General features: G+C 49.9%; 1 protein-coding gene across 1 annotated transcript; it reads right to left on the reverse strand.

Annotated features, from left to right (window-relative positions):
• Window positions 1-7032: 7032 nt before the first annotated feature.
• LOC102417586 (snRNA-activating protein complex subunit 2-like) lies at window positions 7033-18100 on the reverse strand. Its single transcript, XM_014449317.1, has 4 exons — window positions 17346-18100; window positions 8543-8675; window positions 7331-7389; window positions 7033-7111 (listed from the first exon to the last, which is right to left on the reverse strand). The coding sequence occupies exons 1-4, from the start codon at window positions 18098-18100 to the stop codon at window positions 7033-7035; spliced, it is 1026 nt and encodes a 341-aa protein (XP_014304803.1).
• Window positions 18101-18566: the final 466 nt, after the last annotated feature.

An 18566-nucleotide genomic window follows, 5' to 3' on the forward strand; every position in this document is an offset into this window, starting at 1 on the left:
GCCAGACCTACCCAGGGACTACAGAGATATATCTCCTCACACTGCACTTACAGGAGGACACAGGAGCTACCTTAAAGAAGTCTCCTGACCTCAGGAGGAAAGGAAAAAGCTCCTGAGATACTTAACCACCTGGCAGCCATATAGGGGCCAAGGAATTGACTAAAAGACCAGTAGGGCCACTAGAAGTTCTCATAGCCCTGCCAGCACGAAGGCTCCCAGAGAAGCCTACTCACCTGCCAGAGGAGCAGAGGCTAGCTGAGAAACTAAGGGCCCGGGAAGGAGAGGCTGGATGGCTAATTCTGCCAAATGGGAGGCCTATAATGCCAGAAGCCCTGGGGCGGACCATCGCTTCCCAGACCCACCAGAGCACCCACCTGGGGGAATGAAGCTATCAGAACTACTGGGAAGAGAATTTTACATCCCAGGGCTCCAGAAAATATCTCAAGAGTTGGCTAGAAGGTGCCAAGTGTGTGCCCGGGTGAATCAAGGGCCCCCTGTTGTGGCCGCACCGGGACAGCGATTCTGAGGTCAGAACCGCGGAGAACACTGGGAAGTGGACTTCACCGAGATACCAGGAGGACAAGGAGGGTATAAGTACCTGCTGGTTTTCATTGATACCTTCTCTGGCTGGCCTGAGGCATACCCAACCAAGGCAGAGACAGCACAGGTAGTAGTTAGAAAACTCCTCACTGAAATTGTCCCCCGGTTTAGCCTGCCACTATACATGGGGTCCGACGATGGCCTGGCATTTATCGCCAAAGTTACAATCCATAGTTAAGGCCCTAAGAGTTACTTGAAAATTGCATTGTGTTTATAGACCACAGAGTTCTGGACAGGTAGAGAGGATAAATTGGATCTTAAAGGAAACATTAACTAAGTTAAAATTAGAGACTGGTGAAAACTGGGTAAGTCTCCTTCCTTTTGCTCTCCTCAGAGCTAGGTGCACCCCATACATCTAAGGGCTAACTCCTTTTTGAGATAATGTTTGGGCAACCGCTGCCATTGGTGTCCAGGTTGGGGGAGGAAGAAATTGCCCAGCCGTCTACTGGAAGTTTGCTTAAGTCCTTACAGGCTTTGCAGAGCAGCGCCACATCGGCACAACAGGTGGTGAGAGCCGTAAGGGAGGAGGACGCACCGAGAACCAGTCCGGAATCTAACCTGGGACCCTTGAGTCCACAGTCCGATGCTCTATCCACTGAGCCAAACCGGTTAGGGCCTCCTCATTGATGTTTCTATCCTCTCTCTCCCCCTTCATCCCTGAAATCAATAAAAAAATATTTTTTTAAAAAAGAATACACTTGACATAAAGCATAAGTGGACAACTCAGCTAGTCTGAGTGTGTGCCCAGTGAGGGTTCAAGAGGTTTTATACCCTTCCCCCTGTAGGTTTCAAAGTCCCCTTCTCCATTGTTGTGGCTTATTCTGGAATGTTTGTACAGACATCTGGTCATCTTGTTTGGCAAGTACTAAGGTGGCTGACTTCTTTGTTTAGTGGATGAGATAAACTCCCTTTTCTCTCCCTTTCCCCTCATGCCCTAGAGCTATCTTTCCTGCCTAATATCCCTCAAGTGATATCTCTCCTTGGGTCTAGCTGCCCCCTACTTCACACACCAATTGCAAGTCCGGGTCGTTACCTGTGTTTCTGACCAGCCAGCTGTAAGTGAGAGGTTCCCACAACACCCTACGTGGGTTCGATTAATTTATTAGAGTGAATTACAGAACTCAGGAAAAACAGTTTACTTACTAGATTCCAGGTTTACTAGGATTATATGATTCAGGAAGAGCCAGAAGAAAAAGATGCAAAGGCAAGGTGTGTGGAAAGGGGTACAGGGTTGCCATGCTCTGAGTGCCACTCTCTCTGAATCCCCAGGTGTTCACCAATCCGGAAGCTCTGGAACCCAGTCCTTTTGGATTTTTCTGGCGGCTTTATTTCATTCCCATGATCGATTAAATCATTGGCCACTGGCAATAGAGCTCAATCTCCAGCCCCTCCGTGAGGCTGGGATGGGGGTGGGGCCAAATTACAACTCTGTAATGACTAGGTGGTTCCCCAGGCAGCTAGACCAGATCCTCACAGCTTTCCAAAAGTCATCGCCTTGACTAAAATGAGCTCTGGAGTATCTGAGAGGGGCTTGTTAGAGACTTCAAAAGACACCCTTATTTCTCTTATCACTGAGGACATTCCAAGGGTTTTAGGACCTCTGTACCAGAACCTGGGTAAAAAACTATATATAAACTAGAGGCCCAATGCACGAAATTCATGCAAGAGTAGGCCCTCGCACCCCACCCCCCATGCCTCTCGGCCCAGGTTGCCTCATGGCCCTGCCCCCCCGCCCACTGGTCTCTCTGGAAGGTCATTCCGCTATCCGTTCTAATTAGCATATTAGCTCTTTATTATATAGGATGTATAATAAATCTCAATGTCACACCTGTCTGTTTTCCCAGACCCAGAGCCCATCATTTCTCCAAGGAGCCTTGTTCTTTTACTGGAAAAGGCTAAAAAACAACAAGTTATGGTGCCAGATGTGTGTGCTCATTGGTCCTGGATGTTACTGTTCCTAAGTCCTCAAAGCAGAGCCAGGAACAATACCATGCTCATACACACACCCCTCCGCCCCATCACACACGTGTTCCGTCCACCTGCACACTGTGAAAACCATGAGTTCAGAGGCATTCTTTCGCTCTCTCCTTGCCCCTCTCTGTATTTTGTGTTTGTTTTCTTTCTCTGAGAAACCTGCTGCTCAGCAGACTTCACGACATTTATTTGCTCAGCCCCGTGTTGAGCAATTCTTGTCACAATTCATTCTTGCCAAGATTCTCTTTAAGCCCTAGCCAGTTTGGCTCAGTGGATAGAGCGTTGGCCTGTGGACTGAAAGGTCCCGGGTTCGATTCCGGTCAAGGGCATATGCCTGGGTTTGGGCTTGATCCCCAGTAGGGGGTGTGCAGGAGGCAGCCGATCAATGATTCTCTTTCATCATTGATGTTTCTTCCTCTCTGTTGCTCTTTGAAATAAATAAAAATATATTTTAAAAAAGATTCTCTTTAAAGTTCAAATCGTCCCGCCATGGCCAGCGGTGCCTCTTCACCTCGCTCCTGTGTTCCTGGCTGTGTCCCATCAGTTTTTGAGCACGTTTACACTTGAAGGCACAAAATGGTCAAGATCTGCCTTGTGCTTTGTTGGGAGCCATTATAAATCAGCCATTTCCCAAGTTCATGTTAGTGGGAATTGACATTTAAAACTGGGATATGAGCCCTAGATGAATTCATTGAGTTAAAAGATAACATACCCTCACCCTAAGCACAAAGCAAGCTACATCTCCGCTGATAAGCTGCGACATTCCTCCCTTCTCCTCCCTCCCCCCTTTCCTCCCCCTTTGCGCAGTGAGCACTGTGGCTCCTGTCAACATCAATATGTTCTCAATCCTCTTGATCAGAACTTAGTCTTGCCTCCATTTCTTCGCGTCTCCTATCCTCTCATTCCTTTGCAGGATTTGGTGTGGTGTACCCACGAAGCGTGCCCTGCAGGTCGGGGCAGTGCTTTCTCAGTCCCAGCCCGGAAATCAGCCATTTCCCAAGTTCATGTTAGTGGGAATTGACATTTAAAACTGGGATATGAGCCCTAGATGAATTCATTCCTTATCAACTAGAAAATAAATACGCCGTATACAAATATGTAAGTTAATGGATATCTTTAATGCAATCATATGTCTCCCTTCTCCCCCCTCCCCCCTTTCCTCCCCCATTGTGCAGTGAGCACAGTGGCTCCTGGCAACATTAATATGTTCTCAATCCTATGATACACACAGACAAGCTTGGGAATTGCCTATTTTTTAAAAGAAGAAAATTATAAACACACAGACACATCTACGCAGGCCAAGTCCCTGTCTGTTTCCCTTCCGCTGTGCTGTGCTGTCTGTCTGTCTGTCGCCTTTGCTGGCATTTTGGCGGCTAGTCCTCCACCCCGGCGAGCGCGCGCCTCACCAAGGGTACATGAGGGGCGCCGAGGGCTCCTAAGGCTGTGCCCAGGTGTCACCGTCCTCCTCTTCAGGGACGGGTGTTCCTCGAAGGGGCAACGGGCAGATGGTGAGCGGATCGGGGCGTGTGCTGCCGTCGGGGCTCTGGGCCTGAAGTACGCACAGAGCGCCCCGAGAAGGTGTCGGTGAAGGTGAAGATGTGGGAGCCGTCGGACACGTTGAAAAAGGCCAGCTTCCCGGCCTCGCAGTCCATGAAGATGCCAACTCGCTGGGGCAGCACGTGCAGGGACAGCGCCCGGCGAGCGGTTCCAGCACGAAGTACTCGCAGCCGTTCCACAGCACCATCACCCAGTAGCCCGCGGCCGGGCTCAGGCGCGCCGGCCCGGCGCGCGCCACCGCCTCCAGGCAGGCGCCCAGGAACCAGCGGCTGCGCTGGCACATGTCCACCTCCCAGTAGTGGAGGCCGGTCCGGAAGCACTGGTGGCTCAGCACGCACATCTGCTCGGTGAACCGCTGTGGGTCTCCCGGCACCGCCGGGAACAAGGCCGCCCAGCGGGAGGACACGCTCCTGTCGTCCTGGGAGACCTCCAGGCTGGGGTGTGCTGAGGCCGAATCCAGGGTCACGTTCACTGCGCAGAGGCTCTGCGTCAGGGCCCCGCAGGGTGCCAGGCCCTACCTGTCTCCTCCCAACTGGCCAACCTCTATTTTTGGAGCAATTGGTAGAATATTCACCCCCACCGTCACCCCAAACACTCGGAGACTGAAGTGGCCTGCAGGCACCCGGGGCATTTGAATGTGATAAGAGGAACCCTATTTCTTTCCTGACCTGGAAGGTTCCTGAATTCTATACAGGTGCCTGGTGCCGGTGCCTTGGAGAGGAGAGACAGGAACAAGGCAGGCTCCTGGGGATGGGGAGCTCACTGCCCTCAAGTCCTGGTCCAGGGGAGGGAGCCTAGGGCTGGGCTAGTCCCACTGTTTCACCATCAGTGTGGCCGAGAGAGAGCATCACTGAGCTCTGAGCTTGTTGTGTGTGTGTGTGTGTGTGTGTGTGTGTGTGTGTGTGTGTTTGCCTCAGTTTTACAGCAATTTTAGGATTTTATTTTTTTAAAATATATATTTTACTGATTTTTTTACAGAGAGGAAGGGAGAGGGATAGAGAGTTAGAAACATCAATGAGAGAGAAACATCACCAGCTGCATCCTGCACACTCCCTACTGGGGATGTGCCCCGCAACCAAGGTACATGCCCTTGACCAGAATCGAACCTGGGACCTTTCAGTCCCCAGGCCGACGCTCTATCCACTGAGCCAAACCAGTTAGGGCACAAGTCTAGGATTTTAAAGCTGCAGGGGACCTCTGAGATGATCTAGTCCAGTGCCCTGCCATCACCATAGCTGCCGGAACACACCCATTTGATGGATGGGAACCCAAAGGATCCCTCTGTCAGACCATCTGAAAGGTTCCTTACAGCTCTGCATTGGCTCCTGCAAACAGCCTCCTGCAGATGGAAAGACCCAGTAAAACCAAGAAAGATCCCTAGCTGGTTTGCTCAGTGGTTAGAGTGTGGGCCCCACACACTGAAGGGTTGGTTGTGGGTTGGATTCCGGTCAAGGGCACACACCTCAGTTGCAGGCTTGATCCCCGGCCCAGGTCAGGGCAGAAGCGGGAGGCAACCAATTAGCAATCGAGGTGTCTCTCTCACATCATGTTTCTCTCTGTCTCTCCCTCTCCCTTCCACTCTCAATGAAAACCAATGGGAAAAAATATCCTCTGGTGAGGATTAATAAGACGAAGAAAGATATATGCTTGTGGGGGTATGTATGTGTACACCAATGTATACCTGTGTGAGCTAATCACATCTATGCATGCAAGCATGCATGTGTGCATATGTGCATACGCAGGCGTGTGGGTGGTGTTATGTCTGTGCAAGTGGACTTGTGTGTCTGTGTGTGCAGGCTCATACTTGGCTTCTGGACAGACTCCTCCTCTAATCTCAGATCGCTCCACCTCCCTCTGTTTAAAGGTCCAGCCAACCTAAGTCACATCATTCCTTGGCCCCACCTCCAGTTACCTGCATATTGCTGGGCTGCTCTCCACTCTGAAACCAAACAGAGAGGAAAATGAGGCTCAGGGGGCTGAGTCGGTGTCCCTGGGACTGTGAGGGATGCAGGAGGGACACTGTAACACTGAAGAGCCCTTTCCCACCATGACAGCTGGTTTCGGCCCATTTTCCAGAGGATTCAGGATGGAGTAAGGGGCTGGCGTCGGTGCTAGGTTATACCCAAGCTGCATGCAAGCCGAAGTGTGCTCAGGAGGGCGGGACCAGAGCACAGAGCCCAGGACAAGCAGCGCGGGTGTCTGCAGGATGGAGAGAAAGCCTCCGCCTGGGACTGGCCAGCTCGGTCCCCAGGAGGCCCCGCTGAGGCTGGCTCCTGTCCTAACGCGCCCTCTGGAAACCTGTCTTGCCTCCTTTCTTAGCGGGAGCCATTCACCTCAGAAGAGGAACCCCCACCAGCCAACTAGCACATGAGGTGCCCAAACTCCTTAGTGCTCAGAGGCGTGCACACTGAGAAAATGGCGAGAATCACTGCTCTCTACTGCCTGGCAAGCTTAGCAAGCTGGCTCACAGGGAACGGGGCACGTGGGGCTCCAGGCACTGCCAATGGCGGGACCCCTCTCTCCTACTTAGCGACATCCTCCCTGGGCCAGCAATCCCCTTCCTGGGCATCCATCCCGGAGAAGCCTCCACACAGCCAGAAGGTGGCATGCTTGTGTTGCGTGTGGTGGAGTGGGTTAGAGCAGGCTGGCTGCTGCTTCAGGTGCTGTGGCGTCACCTGCTTCCAAAGTCCTGGCCTGGAACTCCGTCCCACAGGGGCCAAGGCTCAGGAACGCCCCCACAGTGCTGAGACTGGGGGGGGGGCTCCTCCTCCAGCCAGCGGACCCCTGCATACTGGCTGCCACAGTTTACATCCGGCCAAGGAGCTTCTACTGTCTCTGTCTTTCCCAGCAGCAGTTTGGAGATTTTGTAGATAAAGGTCCAGAAACAGGTCATTGTCTCTGTCACTGCCGCTGCCTCCCTGGGGGAGTCTCCAAACTTCCCCGGAGGGTGATCTCGCAGAAGCGCTGGTCAGCGAGAGACCTGGGAGACCCTGGGACTGGGAAACAGAGAAGCAGTAGGTGAGCTGGGCAGCTTGCGGGGAGGGGTGGAGGAGGGGGAGAGAGTAAGGGGGTGACTGGAGTCCTCATGGGGCCTGAAGCTAGTTTCAGAAGGGTGAACGCAAGTAAGTGGGGGCCCAGCTCTCATCTGCCTTCTAAACTGGGAGCTCAAGCCTCATTGTAAGGCCAGGTACTTACTTACCTGCTTTGTAAACTTTTCAAGTTGTCACCGTCTTGCTGAACAGGGTGCTCACAGTAGGTCTAAGAGGCAAGAGAAAGAACCAGGATCATTAACACCAAGCAAGGCCAATGCAAGGAAGTGGGATGTTTATGTGGAATTAGGTCCTTCTGTGGCATTTCTAGGAGGGACCCCGAGATGCAGTAAAAAAGGAGCCGACACTTCAGGCTTCTGCTCTGCGATGCAGAGAGCTGGGAGCATCACTCTCATCCTTACGACAAGGAAAGAACTTGATAAACTAAAAGCGATGACTCTCCTTAGGTCCATCAGAGATTTGGGGTCACAAGGTAAACGGTTGCCTTGAAAACCAGAGACAGGCCCTGGCTGGTTTGGCTCTGTGGATAGAGTATCAGCCTGCGGACTAAAGGGTCCGAAGTTCGATTCCAGTCAAGGGCACGTGCTGGGGTTGCAGGATCCCCAGTAGGGGGCATGCAGGAGGCAGCTGATCAATGATTCTTTCTCATCATTGATGTTTCTATCTCCCTCTCCCTTCCTTTCTGAAATCAATAAAAATAAAAACAATGATTAATATGCTAAGGATTGTTGTGGAAAAAGTGGATAACATTGCAAGAAAAATGGATAAATGTAAGCAGAGAGATTGAAACTCTGAGAAGGAAAGAGCCTCTAAGCTTGAGACTATGGGGATAGAAACTTCCCAAACTGAAATACAAATAGAAAAAAGTGAAGGAAAACAAAAATAGAACAGAATATTCAAGAACTGCAGGACAAATACAAAAGGTATAACATATGCATATAAGAATACCAGGAGAACCAAGATGGCGGCATAAGGTATAGACCTGTGCGTGCTGCCTCCCACAACAACATCGAAACTACCAACTATAGGACAAACAGCTATCATACGGAACCATGGGAAAGCTGGCCCAGTGGAAGCTCTACAATTGGAAGGAAAGAAAGAAGAGCAATGAGACTGAGTAGGATGTGCAGAGACACCAAGTACAGAGCCCAACCCAGCAGGCTGCAGATTTTGGCTCCTCACATAGAAAGAAGAGCATTGAGACTGATTAGGATGTGCAGAGGCACCAAGTACAGAGCCCAACCCAGCAGGCTGCAGATTTTGGCTCCTCGGATCCAGGAGGGACGCGCTCGGGGGGCGGAGTCGGGTTCGGGGGAGGCCCGGGCCGGCCGGGCTGGGCCGGCAATGTGGAACCGCTGTACCAGCAGGCACACAAGCACGTTGACCAGTTCCAGTCTCACGTGGGACGCTGGGGGTCGGCAGACGGACAGTCTGTGCACTTGGTGGAGGGCGAAGTCTGAGCAGGCGTGCCGGATGTTCAGCCACCAGGAATGCCTGGAGATTTTGTCTGGTGGGGAGCCACCCGGCAGGGGACAGAGTGCCAAACTTCATGTTACCCCAGTGAGGTCGGGACAGCTCTCGTGAGGCCGATATGGCCCAAGTGAGGCCGGGACACCTCCAGTGAAGTTGGGACGGCCCCAGTGAGTTTGAAACGGCCCCAGGAGGTTGAAACGGATAATGGGGACCAGTATAGACTGATGAACAGGGGGAGATGCGGAGGCAGAGCAGCATTGAACAGACTGTCAAACTACAGTGGGAAGCCTGGGGAGGGTTTGGGGGGGTGTTAAGAGATCAACCAAAGGACTTATATGCATGCATATAAGAATAACCAATAGCTGAACCGGTTTGGCTCAGTGGATAGAGCGTTGGCCTGCGGACTCAAGGGTCCCAGGTTCCATTCCGGCCAAGGGCATGTACCTTGGTTGCGGGCACGTCCCCACTGGAGGGCGTGCAGGAGGCAGCTGGTCGATCTCTCTCATCAATTTTTCTAACTCTCTATCCCTCTCCCTTCTTCTCTGTAAAAAATCAATAAAATATATATATTTTTTAAAAAGAATAACCAATGAACACAAGACACTAGGGGGTAGGGGGGGCCAGGGGAATGTCAAGGGGGGGGGGAGGAGACATATGTAATACTCTTTGTAATACTTCAAGAAATAAAACTTATTAATAAAAAAAAGAATACCAAAAGGAGAATTATGCTCAGTGAAATAAGTCAGACAGAGAAAGACATGCCATGTGGTTTCACCTGCATGTGGATTCTAAAGAAAAAATAAATGAACAAACAAACCCTCATAGATGCTGAGAACATTTTGATGGTTGCCAGAGGGGAGAGGGAGTGGGGGCAGAGGTAAAAAGGTGAAGGGTGAAGGGATTAAAATGTGCAAATAAAAACTGTGTCAGGGATGTATGAGAATACAGTGAAAAATATTATAACAACTATGTATGGTCATAGGTGGATACTAGACTGATTGGGGGATCACTTCATAAGTTACATAAGTGTCTAAATCACTATGTTATCCACCTGAAACTAATATAACATTGTATGTCAATTGTAATTGAAAAATAAAAAAGTTATTTTAAAAAAATACCAAAAGGAGGAGAAAAAGAGAAGGGAACAAAATAAATATTTGAAGTAATAATGGCTAAAATTTTATGCACATTAATAACAGCAAACTACAAATCCAGGAAGCTCAGAGAACACCACATAAGATAAAAGACTAAAAATCTATACCTAGGGCCCGGCCCGCATGGCTCCGTGGTTGAGCACCGACCTATGAAACAGGAGGCCATGGTTCGATTCCCAATCGGGGCACATGCCCAGGTTGTGGGCTCGATCTCCAGTTGGGGAGGTGGGGGGCAGAAGGCAGCCCATCAATGATTCTCTCTTGTCCTTGATATTCCTATCTCTCCCTCTCCCTTCCTCTCTGAAATCCTATATAATAAAAGGTTAATATGCAAATCAACTGAATGGCAGAATGACTGGTCCTTATGATGTACACTGACCACCAGGGCGCAGATGCTCAATACAGGAGCTGCTCCCTGGTGGTCAGTGAACTCCCACAGGGGGAGCACCACTCAGCCAAAAGCCCTGAGCTGAACTCACCGCTGTGAGCACAGAGGCAGAGGAAGGAGCCTCTCCTGCCTCCGCAGCGTTAAGGATGTCCAATGGCTCCCAGACTGCAAGAGGGTGCAGGCTGGCCTGAGGGACACCACCCCCCCCCCCCCGAGTGTGCAAATTTTGTGCACTGGGCCTCTAGTCAATAATAAAAATATATCTTTAAAAAATAAAATAGCCCTAACTGGTTTGGCTCAGTGGATAGAGCATTGACCTGTGGACTGAAGGGTCCCAGGTTTGATTCTGGTCAAGGGCATGTACCTTGGTTGTGGGCACACCCAGTAGGGGGTGTGCAGGAGGCAGCTGATTGATGTTTCTCTCTCATAGATGTCTCTAGCTCTCTATCCTTCTCTCTTTCTCTCTGTAAAAAATCAATAAAATATATATTTTTAAAAATAAAATAAAGTAAAAATCTACACCTAATCCTATCATATTCAAATTGCAGAAAACCAAAGACAAAAAGGAAAATCTTGAAAGAAGTCAGAGGGAAAGCATCTTACCTATGGAGAAATAAAGATAAGAATTACATCAGAGTTCCTGTCATAAACCATGCAAGCAAGAATTGAGTGAGGCGAAATATTTAGTGTGGAAAGACAAAACCACCAACCAAGAATTCTTTATCCACAACAAATAATCTTAAAATTTATGTGGAACCACAAAAGACCCAGAATATCCAAAGCAATCTTGAGAAAGAACAAATTTATAGGTGTCACACTCTCTGGTTTTAAACTACATTGCAAAGCTATAGTAATTATAGCAGTATGGCACAGGCACAAATCAGACACACAGATCAATGGAACACAATAGAGAGCCCAGAAATAAACTCTCACTTACATGGTCAATTAATCTATGACAAAGGAGACAAGAATGTACAATGGAGAAATGAGAGTCTCTTCAACAAGAGGTACTGGAAAAACTGGACAGATAAATGAAAAAAGTGAAAATGAACCATTCTCTTACAACATATACAAAAATAAATTTAAAATGGATTAAATACTTAAATGTAAGACATGGAACCATAAAAGTCCTAAATCAAACATAGAAAGTAAACTCTTTGACATCACTTTTAACAACACTTTTTTTTATATCTCCTTGGGCAAAAGCAACAAAAGCAAAAATAAATAAATGGAAATATATCAAACTAAAAAGCCTCTGCACAGTAAACCATTAACAAAATGAAAAGACAATTTACTGAACAGAAGGAGATTCTTGCAAATAGCCCATAAGGTATTAATATCCAACATATATAAGGAACTCCTACAACTCAGTAACAAAAATATAAATAAACAATGCGATAAAAAGAAGGGCACAGGAATTAAGAGACATTCCTCTAAAGAGTACACACAGATGGCCAACACATCTAAAAAGATGCTCAAGCCCTAGCCGGTTTGGCTCAGTGGATAGAGTGTTGGCATGCGAACTAAAAGGTCCCAGGTTTGATTCTGGTCAAGGGCATATGTCTGGCTTGTGGGCTCAATAAAAAAATAAAAAAGATGCTTAAGCCCTAACTGGTGTGGCTCAGTGGATAGAGCATCGGCCACAGATTGAAGAGTCCTGGGTTCAATACCAGTCAAGGACACATGTCCAGGTTTCGGGCTCGATCCCCAGTAGGGGGTGTGCAGGAAGCAGCCAATCAATGATTCTCATCATTGATGTTACTATCTCTCCTTTCATCTCTGAAATCAATAAAAATATATTTTATTTTTTTTAAATATATTTTATTGATTTTTCACAGAGAGGAAGTGATAGAGATAGAGAGTTTGAAACATCGATGAGAGAGAAACATCGATCAGCTGCCTCCTGCACACTCCCCACTGGGGATGTGCTCGCAACCCAGGTACATGCCCTTGACCGGAATTGAACCTGGACCTTTCAGTCTGCAAGCCGACGCTCTATCTATCCATTGAGCCAAACCGGTTTCGGCAAAAATATATTTCAAAAGCACAATGAGATATCACCTCATGCCTATCAGAATGGCTACTATCAAAAAGTCAACAAATAACATGAATTGACAAGAATGTGGAAAAAAGGAAACCCCTGTGTACTGTTGGTGGAACTGCAACTTGGTGCAGCCACTACGGAAAACAGTGTGAAGAATAGAACAACCCGATGACCCAGCAATTCCGTTTCTGGGGGACTGTGTGAAGGGAGCAGTGTTACCCAAGGGGCAACAGGAAACCATGGAAAATTAGCCACACCCACAATTCAAATTAGGTCTTCACTGCTAAGTATTCATTCAGGATGCAGAATTAAGAACATGAACTGTCTGGATATAAAGAGTGTGTAGGGAGACAGGTCATTCTCAGGTCTCAGCAAAAGGGATGGTGTCTTGGAGGGCGGCAAGAGCCCATATCCCCTCTCCCACAGCAGCCTACTCCCACCATCACAGGGAATGGTGACTCCATTCTTCCTGTCCCTCAAAACACAGCCTCGGTGTCATCCCTGATTCCTCCTTCTCACATCCCAACCTAGTCTGTCAGCAAATTCTGTCAGTTTTACCTTCCAAATAAACCCAGAATTGGACCACTGAGATATCAGGATCAGCTGTGGAGGGCAGCAGCAGCTCCCCCTGGCCTCCCTGCCTCAGGCCAAATCCACTTTGACAAGCTCCCCCTCAGGGCTGCCCACCCGCCCTGCAGCCTCTAGCATAGAGTAGGCTCACCATCACTTCATTCCCAGACAATTCAGGACGTGCCCTGGTCAGCAAGGCCAGGTTGACATTGGGGACTGGGTGGCTCAGTCTGAGGAAAGCAGAGCATGTCACTCAGCTTAAGTCGAGTTTGCAGCCAGTCTCACCCTGGCTAGTATTTGGTCATCACCCACCTTCCTGGTGATGCTCCTGTAGTTCTAGAGCAGTGGTTCTCAACCTGTGGGTTGCGACCCCTTTGGCGGTCTGTTGGGGTCCAACCCCAGCAGGTCCGGGGTTCCCAAAGGTGTGGACAGAGTCGGCGAAGAAGGAATGACACAGAGGCTGCGTTCAGTTGATCAGCAACCTAGCCAGGTTCTGTCATATATTGTCTTTTTTTAAAAAAATATATTTTATTGATTTTTTTTACAGAGAGGAAGGGAGAGGAATAGAGAGTTAGAAACATCGATCAGCTGCCTCCTGCACACACCCTACTGGGATGTGCCTGCAACCAAGGTACCTGCCCTTGACAGGAATCGAACCTGAGACCCTTCAGTCCCCAGGCTGATGCTCTATCCACTGAGCCAAACCTGTTAGGGCACGTCGTTTATTGTCTTGTTACATCTGTATTTGTACCAGTTGACTTTAATCCTATCAATTTCTATTTCAAAGGTTAGGGCATTTCTTATCTCCATCCCAGGGAGTAAAGATTAAGTAGTTTAAGCGTGATTGTTCGTAGTTACAGTGATTAACTACCCGTCTGGCACTTAGGGAGGGGATAAAATCCCTTAACTAACTTCAGGGAAAAAGGAAACAACCTTTATCAGAGAGGTGACCCTGGTTAAAACACATAGCACCAAGAAGGGGAGCAAACATATTAAGAACAGTATGCCATATACGCCATGTCCCTTGAAACATACGCTGTGCAGATAATTCTTCCCTGCAGCGACTGTGTCAAGCAGCAAGGATGGACTGGCGTCCAGCAGCGGTCGAACGACCCTTTCACAGGGGTCACCTAAGACCATCCTGCATATCAGATATTTACATGACGATTCATAACAGTAGCAACATGACAGTTATGAAGTAGCAACGAAAATAATTTTATGGTTGGGTCACAACATGAGGAACTGTATTTAAAGGGCCAGAAGGTTGAGAACGGCTGTTCTAGGGACATGTGGGCCCTCAGACGGAATCCCATCACATTCATCTCCAACTGGAGCCACTTTCACAGGGAATTCCGTTTCTGCTCACTCGCATGTCCCATTTGTGGGCTCAGCGTCTCCTCCAGACTCTGGAATTGGATGAGGCTCCTGGGGTGCTCTCGGCAGAGGAGTCTTGAATCGCTGTGTCAACCAACCAGTCACAAAGACAACAGCTGCTTTCCTGACAGCCTCCGGGCACCCCCTCCACAAGCCTCCACCAAGACTTTGTCGGGCATCTGCGGTTAGTGGGCTGAAGGGGGAGACCTGATCGGAACACGCTACCTGCCAGGCACTGGGATGAAAGACAAATGCTGCTTCCAAGGAGTGTCCCGCCTGAGGGACAGCTGCAGACCATCACAGCCACCTCTGAGAACGGACAGGTGAAGCCGGGACCAGTGGTGCGGGGTGCGGAGCTGGGAAGCCCCCACAGGAGGCAGCCCTGGAACCTGGTCCCCACCCTTCAGGGCAGTGCTTCAGGCGCCCCCCGGCTTGTCAGAAAGGCGTTCTGATGCAGGTGGGCCGAAGTGAGCCCTGGTACTGAATCAGGTGGGCCTGTTTGGGAGCCTGGAGAGTCGCTGTGGTGGGTGGGGTAGGGGAGCGACCAGCTGATCGTCACTACCGCTCCCTGGATGGTCTGTAGCCCCAGGGCAACTCCCAGCATTGGCGGGCCCGGGCGACGGAGGTGGGGTGTGCGAGGCGTATAGATGGGTACAACCCAGTGAGACCAAAGGGCAGCCCGCGTGACAGGGGTCCCCAGGCGAGTGTAAAAGGAGACCCTGTCCTAGATGTTCTCGGGGGTGAAGGGGCTGTGCAGAGGGACCTGAGTGACACCTGTCCCCTGACCCCTTCTCTAGAGCAGTTTCACTCCTTCTCCACGCGTCCCTCCCCAGGGCCTGACAGCCTGGGTGCGGCTCTCACCAGCCCTCATCCCCACGCCTGCTCTGACTCCCTGATTCATCCCACCTTAGCTGAGAGCCCCCCCAGCTGCCGCTCTCTGAGCCACAGAGACAAGCAGGAGACGCCATCGGTGTTAGAGCTGAGGGCTTGATTGTTTTTTACTAACCTGCATGGAGAGTTTCAGAACAAGGAGCAGAAACATCTCAGGGAGCCACCCCATGGCCAGATGAGGGCAGGAACTGCCGGCATCAAATTCCAGGATGGACTGACTCCCCCTCCATTGATAATTTTTCTGAGAAAAATAGTTAGGAAGATGCTCAGCAGGTGGAAGGCGAGAGAAAGGCCAAAGACCCAAGGTCAGCGGGGACAGGGACTGCGGGAGGAGGCCTGTGCTGCTGCAGGAAGACGGCAGTTCCCTGGGGGCAGGAGAGGGGAGAGCATCACGGGGCAGTGGTGGGAGGTAGTCACCCAGTGCAGGAGCTGCCCGGGCTGGAGGCTGTGCGCCAGAAGCTGTGGGGCAGGCTAGGGGGAGGTCGGAGGATGGCAGAATTTGGTTTTGTACCTTCTTAGCCTTTACTGAAATTAGAGGGCCGTGAATGGGGCTTTTCCCTCAGGAGTTGGTACCTCTCCTTTCTCCACGGGCCTCACCCCTCCACCCCAAGGCGGCAGAAAGCTGTTGGAGGCAACTGCTGCCATCATTGGGCTCACCTCTCCGCTGTCCTCCCAGAGGCTTCTGGGAAAGTGGCTTCCTGAGCCCACGCCTGATGCACTACATCAGAACCTCTGGAGGCAAATCCCCGAATGCACTCCAGCAAAAAGCAACCCGGGCCCTAGCCAGTGTGGCTCAGTGGATAGAGCGTCGGCCTGAGGACTGAAGGCTCCCAGGTTCGATTCCAGTCAGGGCACATGCCCCAGTTGTGGGCTCATCCCCAGTAGGGGGCGTGCAGGAGGCAGCTGATTGATGATTCTCTCTCATCATTGATGGGTGGCTTTTAAGTGTGGTCAATCTGAAGATACCCATGGTCAAGGCCCTGAGCATCCATCTGGGCCTTTCTGGGCCTTTCTCCAGCTTCTTGACAATGGGCTGGGGAGAGCGCTATACAGCACTCTGCTGCTTTCCCAGGCAAACCAGCCATCTCAGCTTCCTCTCCCGCCTCTAGGATTTGAGCGGTGGGTAGAGGTCATCGCAAGCAATAGTTCAATATGTTGGCTGCTTTTCAGAATCATGTGGTGTCTTTCTAAGAGTTGCCGTGGTCCATAGACCAATGGAAGTGCCAGCCTTCAGCTGGGACACAGATCCACACATGAAAGGCGTGAGGTGACGAGGGGGCAGTCAGGAGGAGGCTTGGCCCCAGCCCACCTTACCACAGACTCCTCAGAATAATTGGTAAAAACACAAATACCTAGAAAATAAAAGTAAAAGCCATTATATTCACATAGAGTAATAAAAAATTAACAGTTTATTAGGTGAGCCAGTTTTCCATGTCACTAACAGTAATTTCAACCAGATACTATACTGTACTTATTGTACAGTAAATAAGGTATAGCAGTGGGTCTAATGAGTGATATCATTTCAAAAGAGTGATAAACAATATTTCAAGATGTCTTCAGCAGCCGCAATGTAATCTCAATGTAATGTGACAGCTGGCGTTTCTTTTGGTGACAAGTCATAGCGCTACAGTGATTGGTTGCTTCCATTCATAACTTCCAGGGAGCATCGCCACCTGCTGGCCATTGTTATGAATGCAAGCCCTCAGGCCCCACCCCAGATGGTTGTATCTCCCTCTTCCATAGGAAGAGCCAGCTCCACCCCCTTTCCATCTAAAGTAGAATGGTTTTCAATATGTGAGAATTTGGTAAGTGGAAGGTTATCTCATGTTAAAAAGGAAATTAAAAGCCCGGCTGGTGTGGCTCAGTGGAACAGAGCAGCGAACCCAGAAATGGGCCCAAGCCATTATGCTCAATTAGTATTTGACAAAGGAGGCAAGAACATACAACGGAGAAGAGACATTCTCTTCAATAATGGTGTTGGGATAATTGGACAGATACATGCAAAAAAATGAAACTAGACTTACATCATACACAAGAATAAATTCAAAATGGATAAAAGACTTAAATGTAAGTCATGAAACCATAAAAACCTTAAAAGAAGAAAACATAGGCAGCAAAAATATCAGACATTTCATGTAGCAGAATTTTCGCTGATACAACACCAAGGGCAAGGGAAACATAGGAGAGAATAAACAAATTGGACGACATCAAACTAAAATTGTCCTGCACAGCAAAAGAAACCATCCTCAAAATGAAAAGGGTTGGGAGACCATATTTCCCTAGAGCAAGTCCCACAAACCTCACCTCCTGGTCCCAGGTTCCCACCGCTGGGGGCAGACTGGGGGGCCATCAGATGTAGGTATGTATCCATCATATGCTCAACCAGGGCTGCACAGGGCAGGTGAGACAGCTCCTCAGGATGTGACATGAGCAGGTGGAGGACCACAGCTGACTCAGCGGGGGAAAGCGCAGGGGCATGGCAGCTGTGGGAGATGGTTGACAGGTACTTGTAGATCTTTTCAAAATCCACTTCGAGGTCTCCCTCAGCAGAGCGGCCAGCAGCTGCTTCAGGGGTGGGGCCAGCAGCCTCAGGGCTCGGTTTCTCTTGTCTGCTAGGGGTGTTAAAGGGCAGTAGTTTTCCATGTGCCTGCGTTGGCTTGGACACCTTGGAGTACAGGAGGCTGACGGGCTCCACGGCCATGATGGTGAGCGCCTGTGAGAAAGCCACAGTCAGAGCTTCCTCCGGTGGGCCTGTGACCTTCTTAGCCAGATCCATCCACACCTCGATGGGAGCTGGGGGCTGTGTTTCCCGACGCCTTGGACCCTTTAGTCCACCTGGATGCACCTTCTGAATGGCTTCCCGGGCCACAGGGTTCTTGAGCTGCTGGAGGAAATCCCGAATCTGCAGTAGTCGGAGCAGCTGCCGCTTCTCGAGGGCGCTCCAGACGGCGCCATGGGCCACGTCGCCCCCATAGCGCGGCCCGGGGAGGGGGGCGGGGGCGGGCAGCCTTGGTGGAGGCTTCATGCTGCCGAAGGCAGAGTTGGCGGACCAGCCCCGCCCCTGGGGGCGGGGTTACGGAGCCCGCTGGGGCCCGCAAAGCACTAAAGTTGCTTTTTGGTTTTTTTTGGATTTTTAAAATTCAAGTTTTATTATTTTTTTGGGGCCCGCAAAGCACTAAAGTTGCTTTTTGGTTTTTTTTGGATTTTTAAAATTCAAGTTTTATTATTTTTTTGGCACCATAGTAAATAATTCCTAGAGCGGGTCACTTCAACAGTACCAGGGAACCTCCTCAAACACCCCATTCCCCACACATGACTGTTACAGAGCCAGTCCCCCAGAGACAGACCACAGACTCATAGATGGTTTGAGCAAGCAAGCGTTTATTGAATTACAGATCCGGATCTGGGCCCCTGCTGTAACTGACACCGCAGCAGGCAATCGCCGGGCGGAGGGGCAGTCCCTCCTTTTATCACCCCTCCCGACCTTGGCT

The sequence above is a fragment of the Myotis lucifugus genome, unplaced genomic scaffold (assembly GCF_000147115.1).
Source record: "Myotis lucifugus unplaced genomic scaffold, Myoluc2.0 scaffold_1116, whole genome shotgun sequence".
Taxonomy (NCBI): Eukaryota; Metazoa; Chordata; class Mammalia; order Chiroptera; family Vespertilionidae; genus Myotis; species Myotis lucifugus.

What these genes read in the sequence shown, in the direction of transcription:
- LOC102417586 (XM_014449317.1), bottom strand. Translation starts at nt 18,100, where the DNA reads ATGAAGCCTCCACCAAGGCTGCCCGCCCCCGCCCCCCTCCCCGGGCCG. An exon ending in ACGTGCTTGTGTGCCTGCTG is followed by an intron (nt 7,390 to 8,542) that starts GTACAGCGGTTC and finishes CTTGCCTCTTAG; the next exon opens with ACCTACTGTGAGCACCCTGT. An exon ending in TTGAAAAGTTTACAAAGCAG is followed by an intron (nt 7,112 to 7,330) that starts GTAAGTAAGTAC and finishes AGGGTCTCCCAG; the next exon opens with GTCTCTCGCTGACCAGCGCT.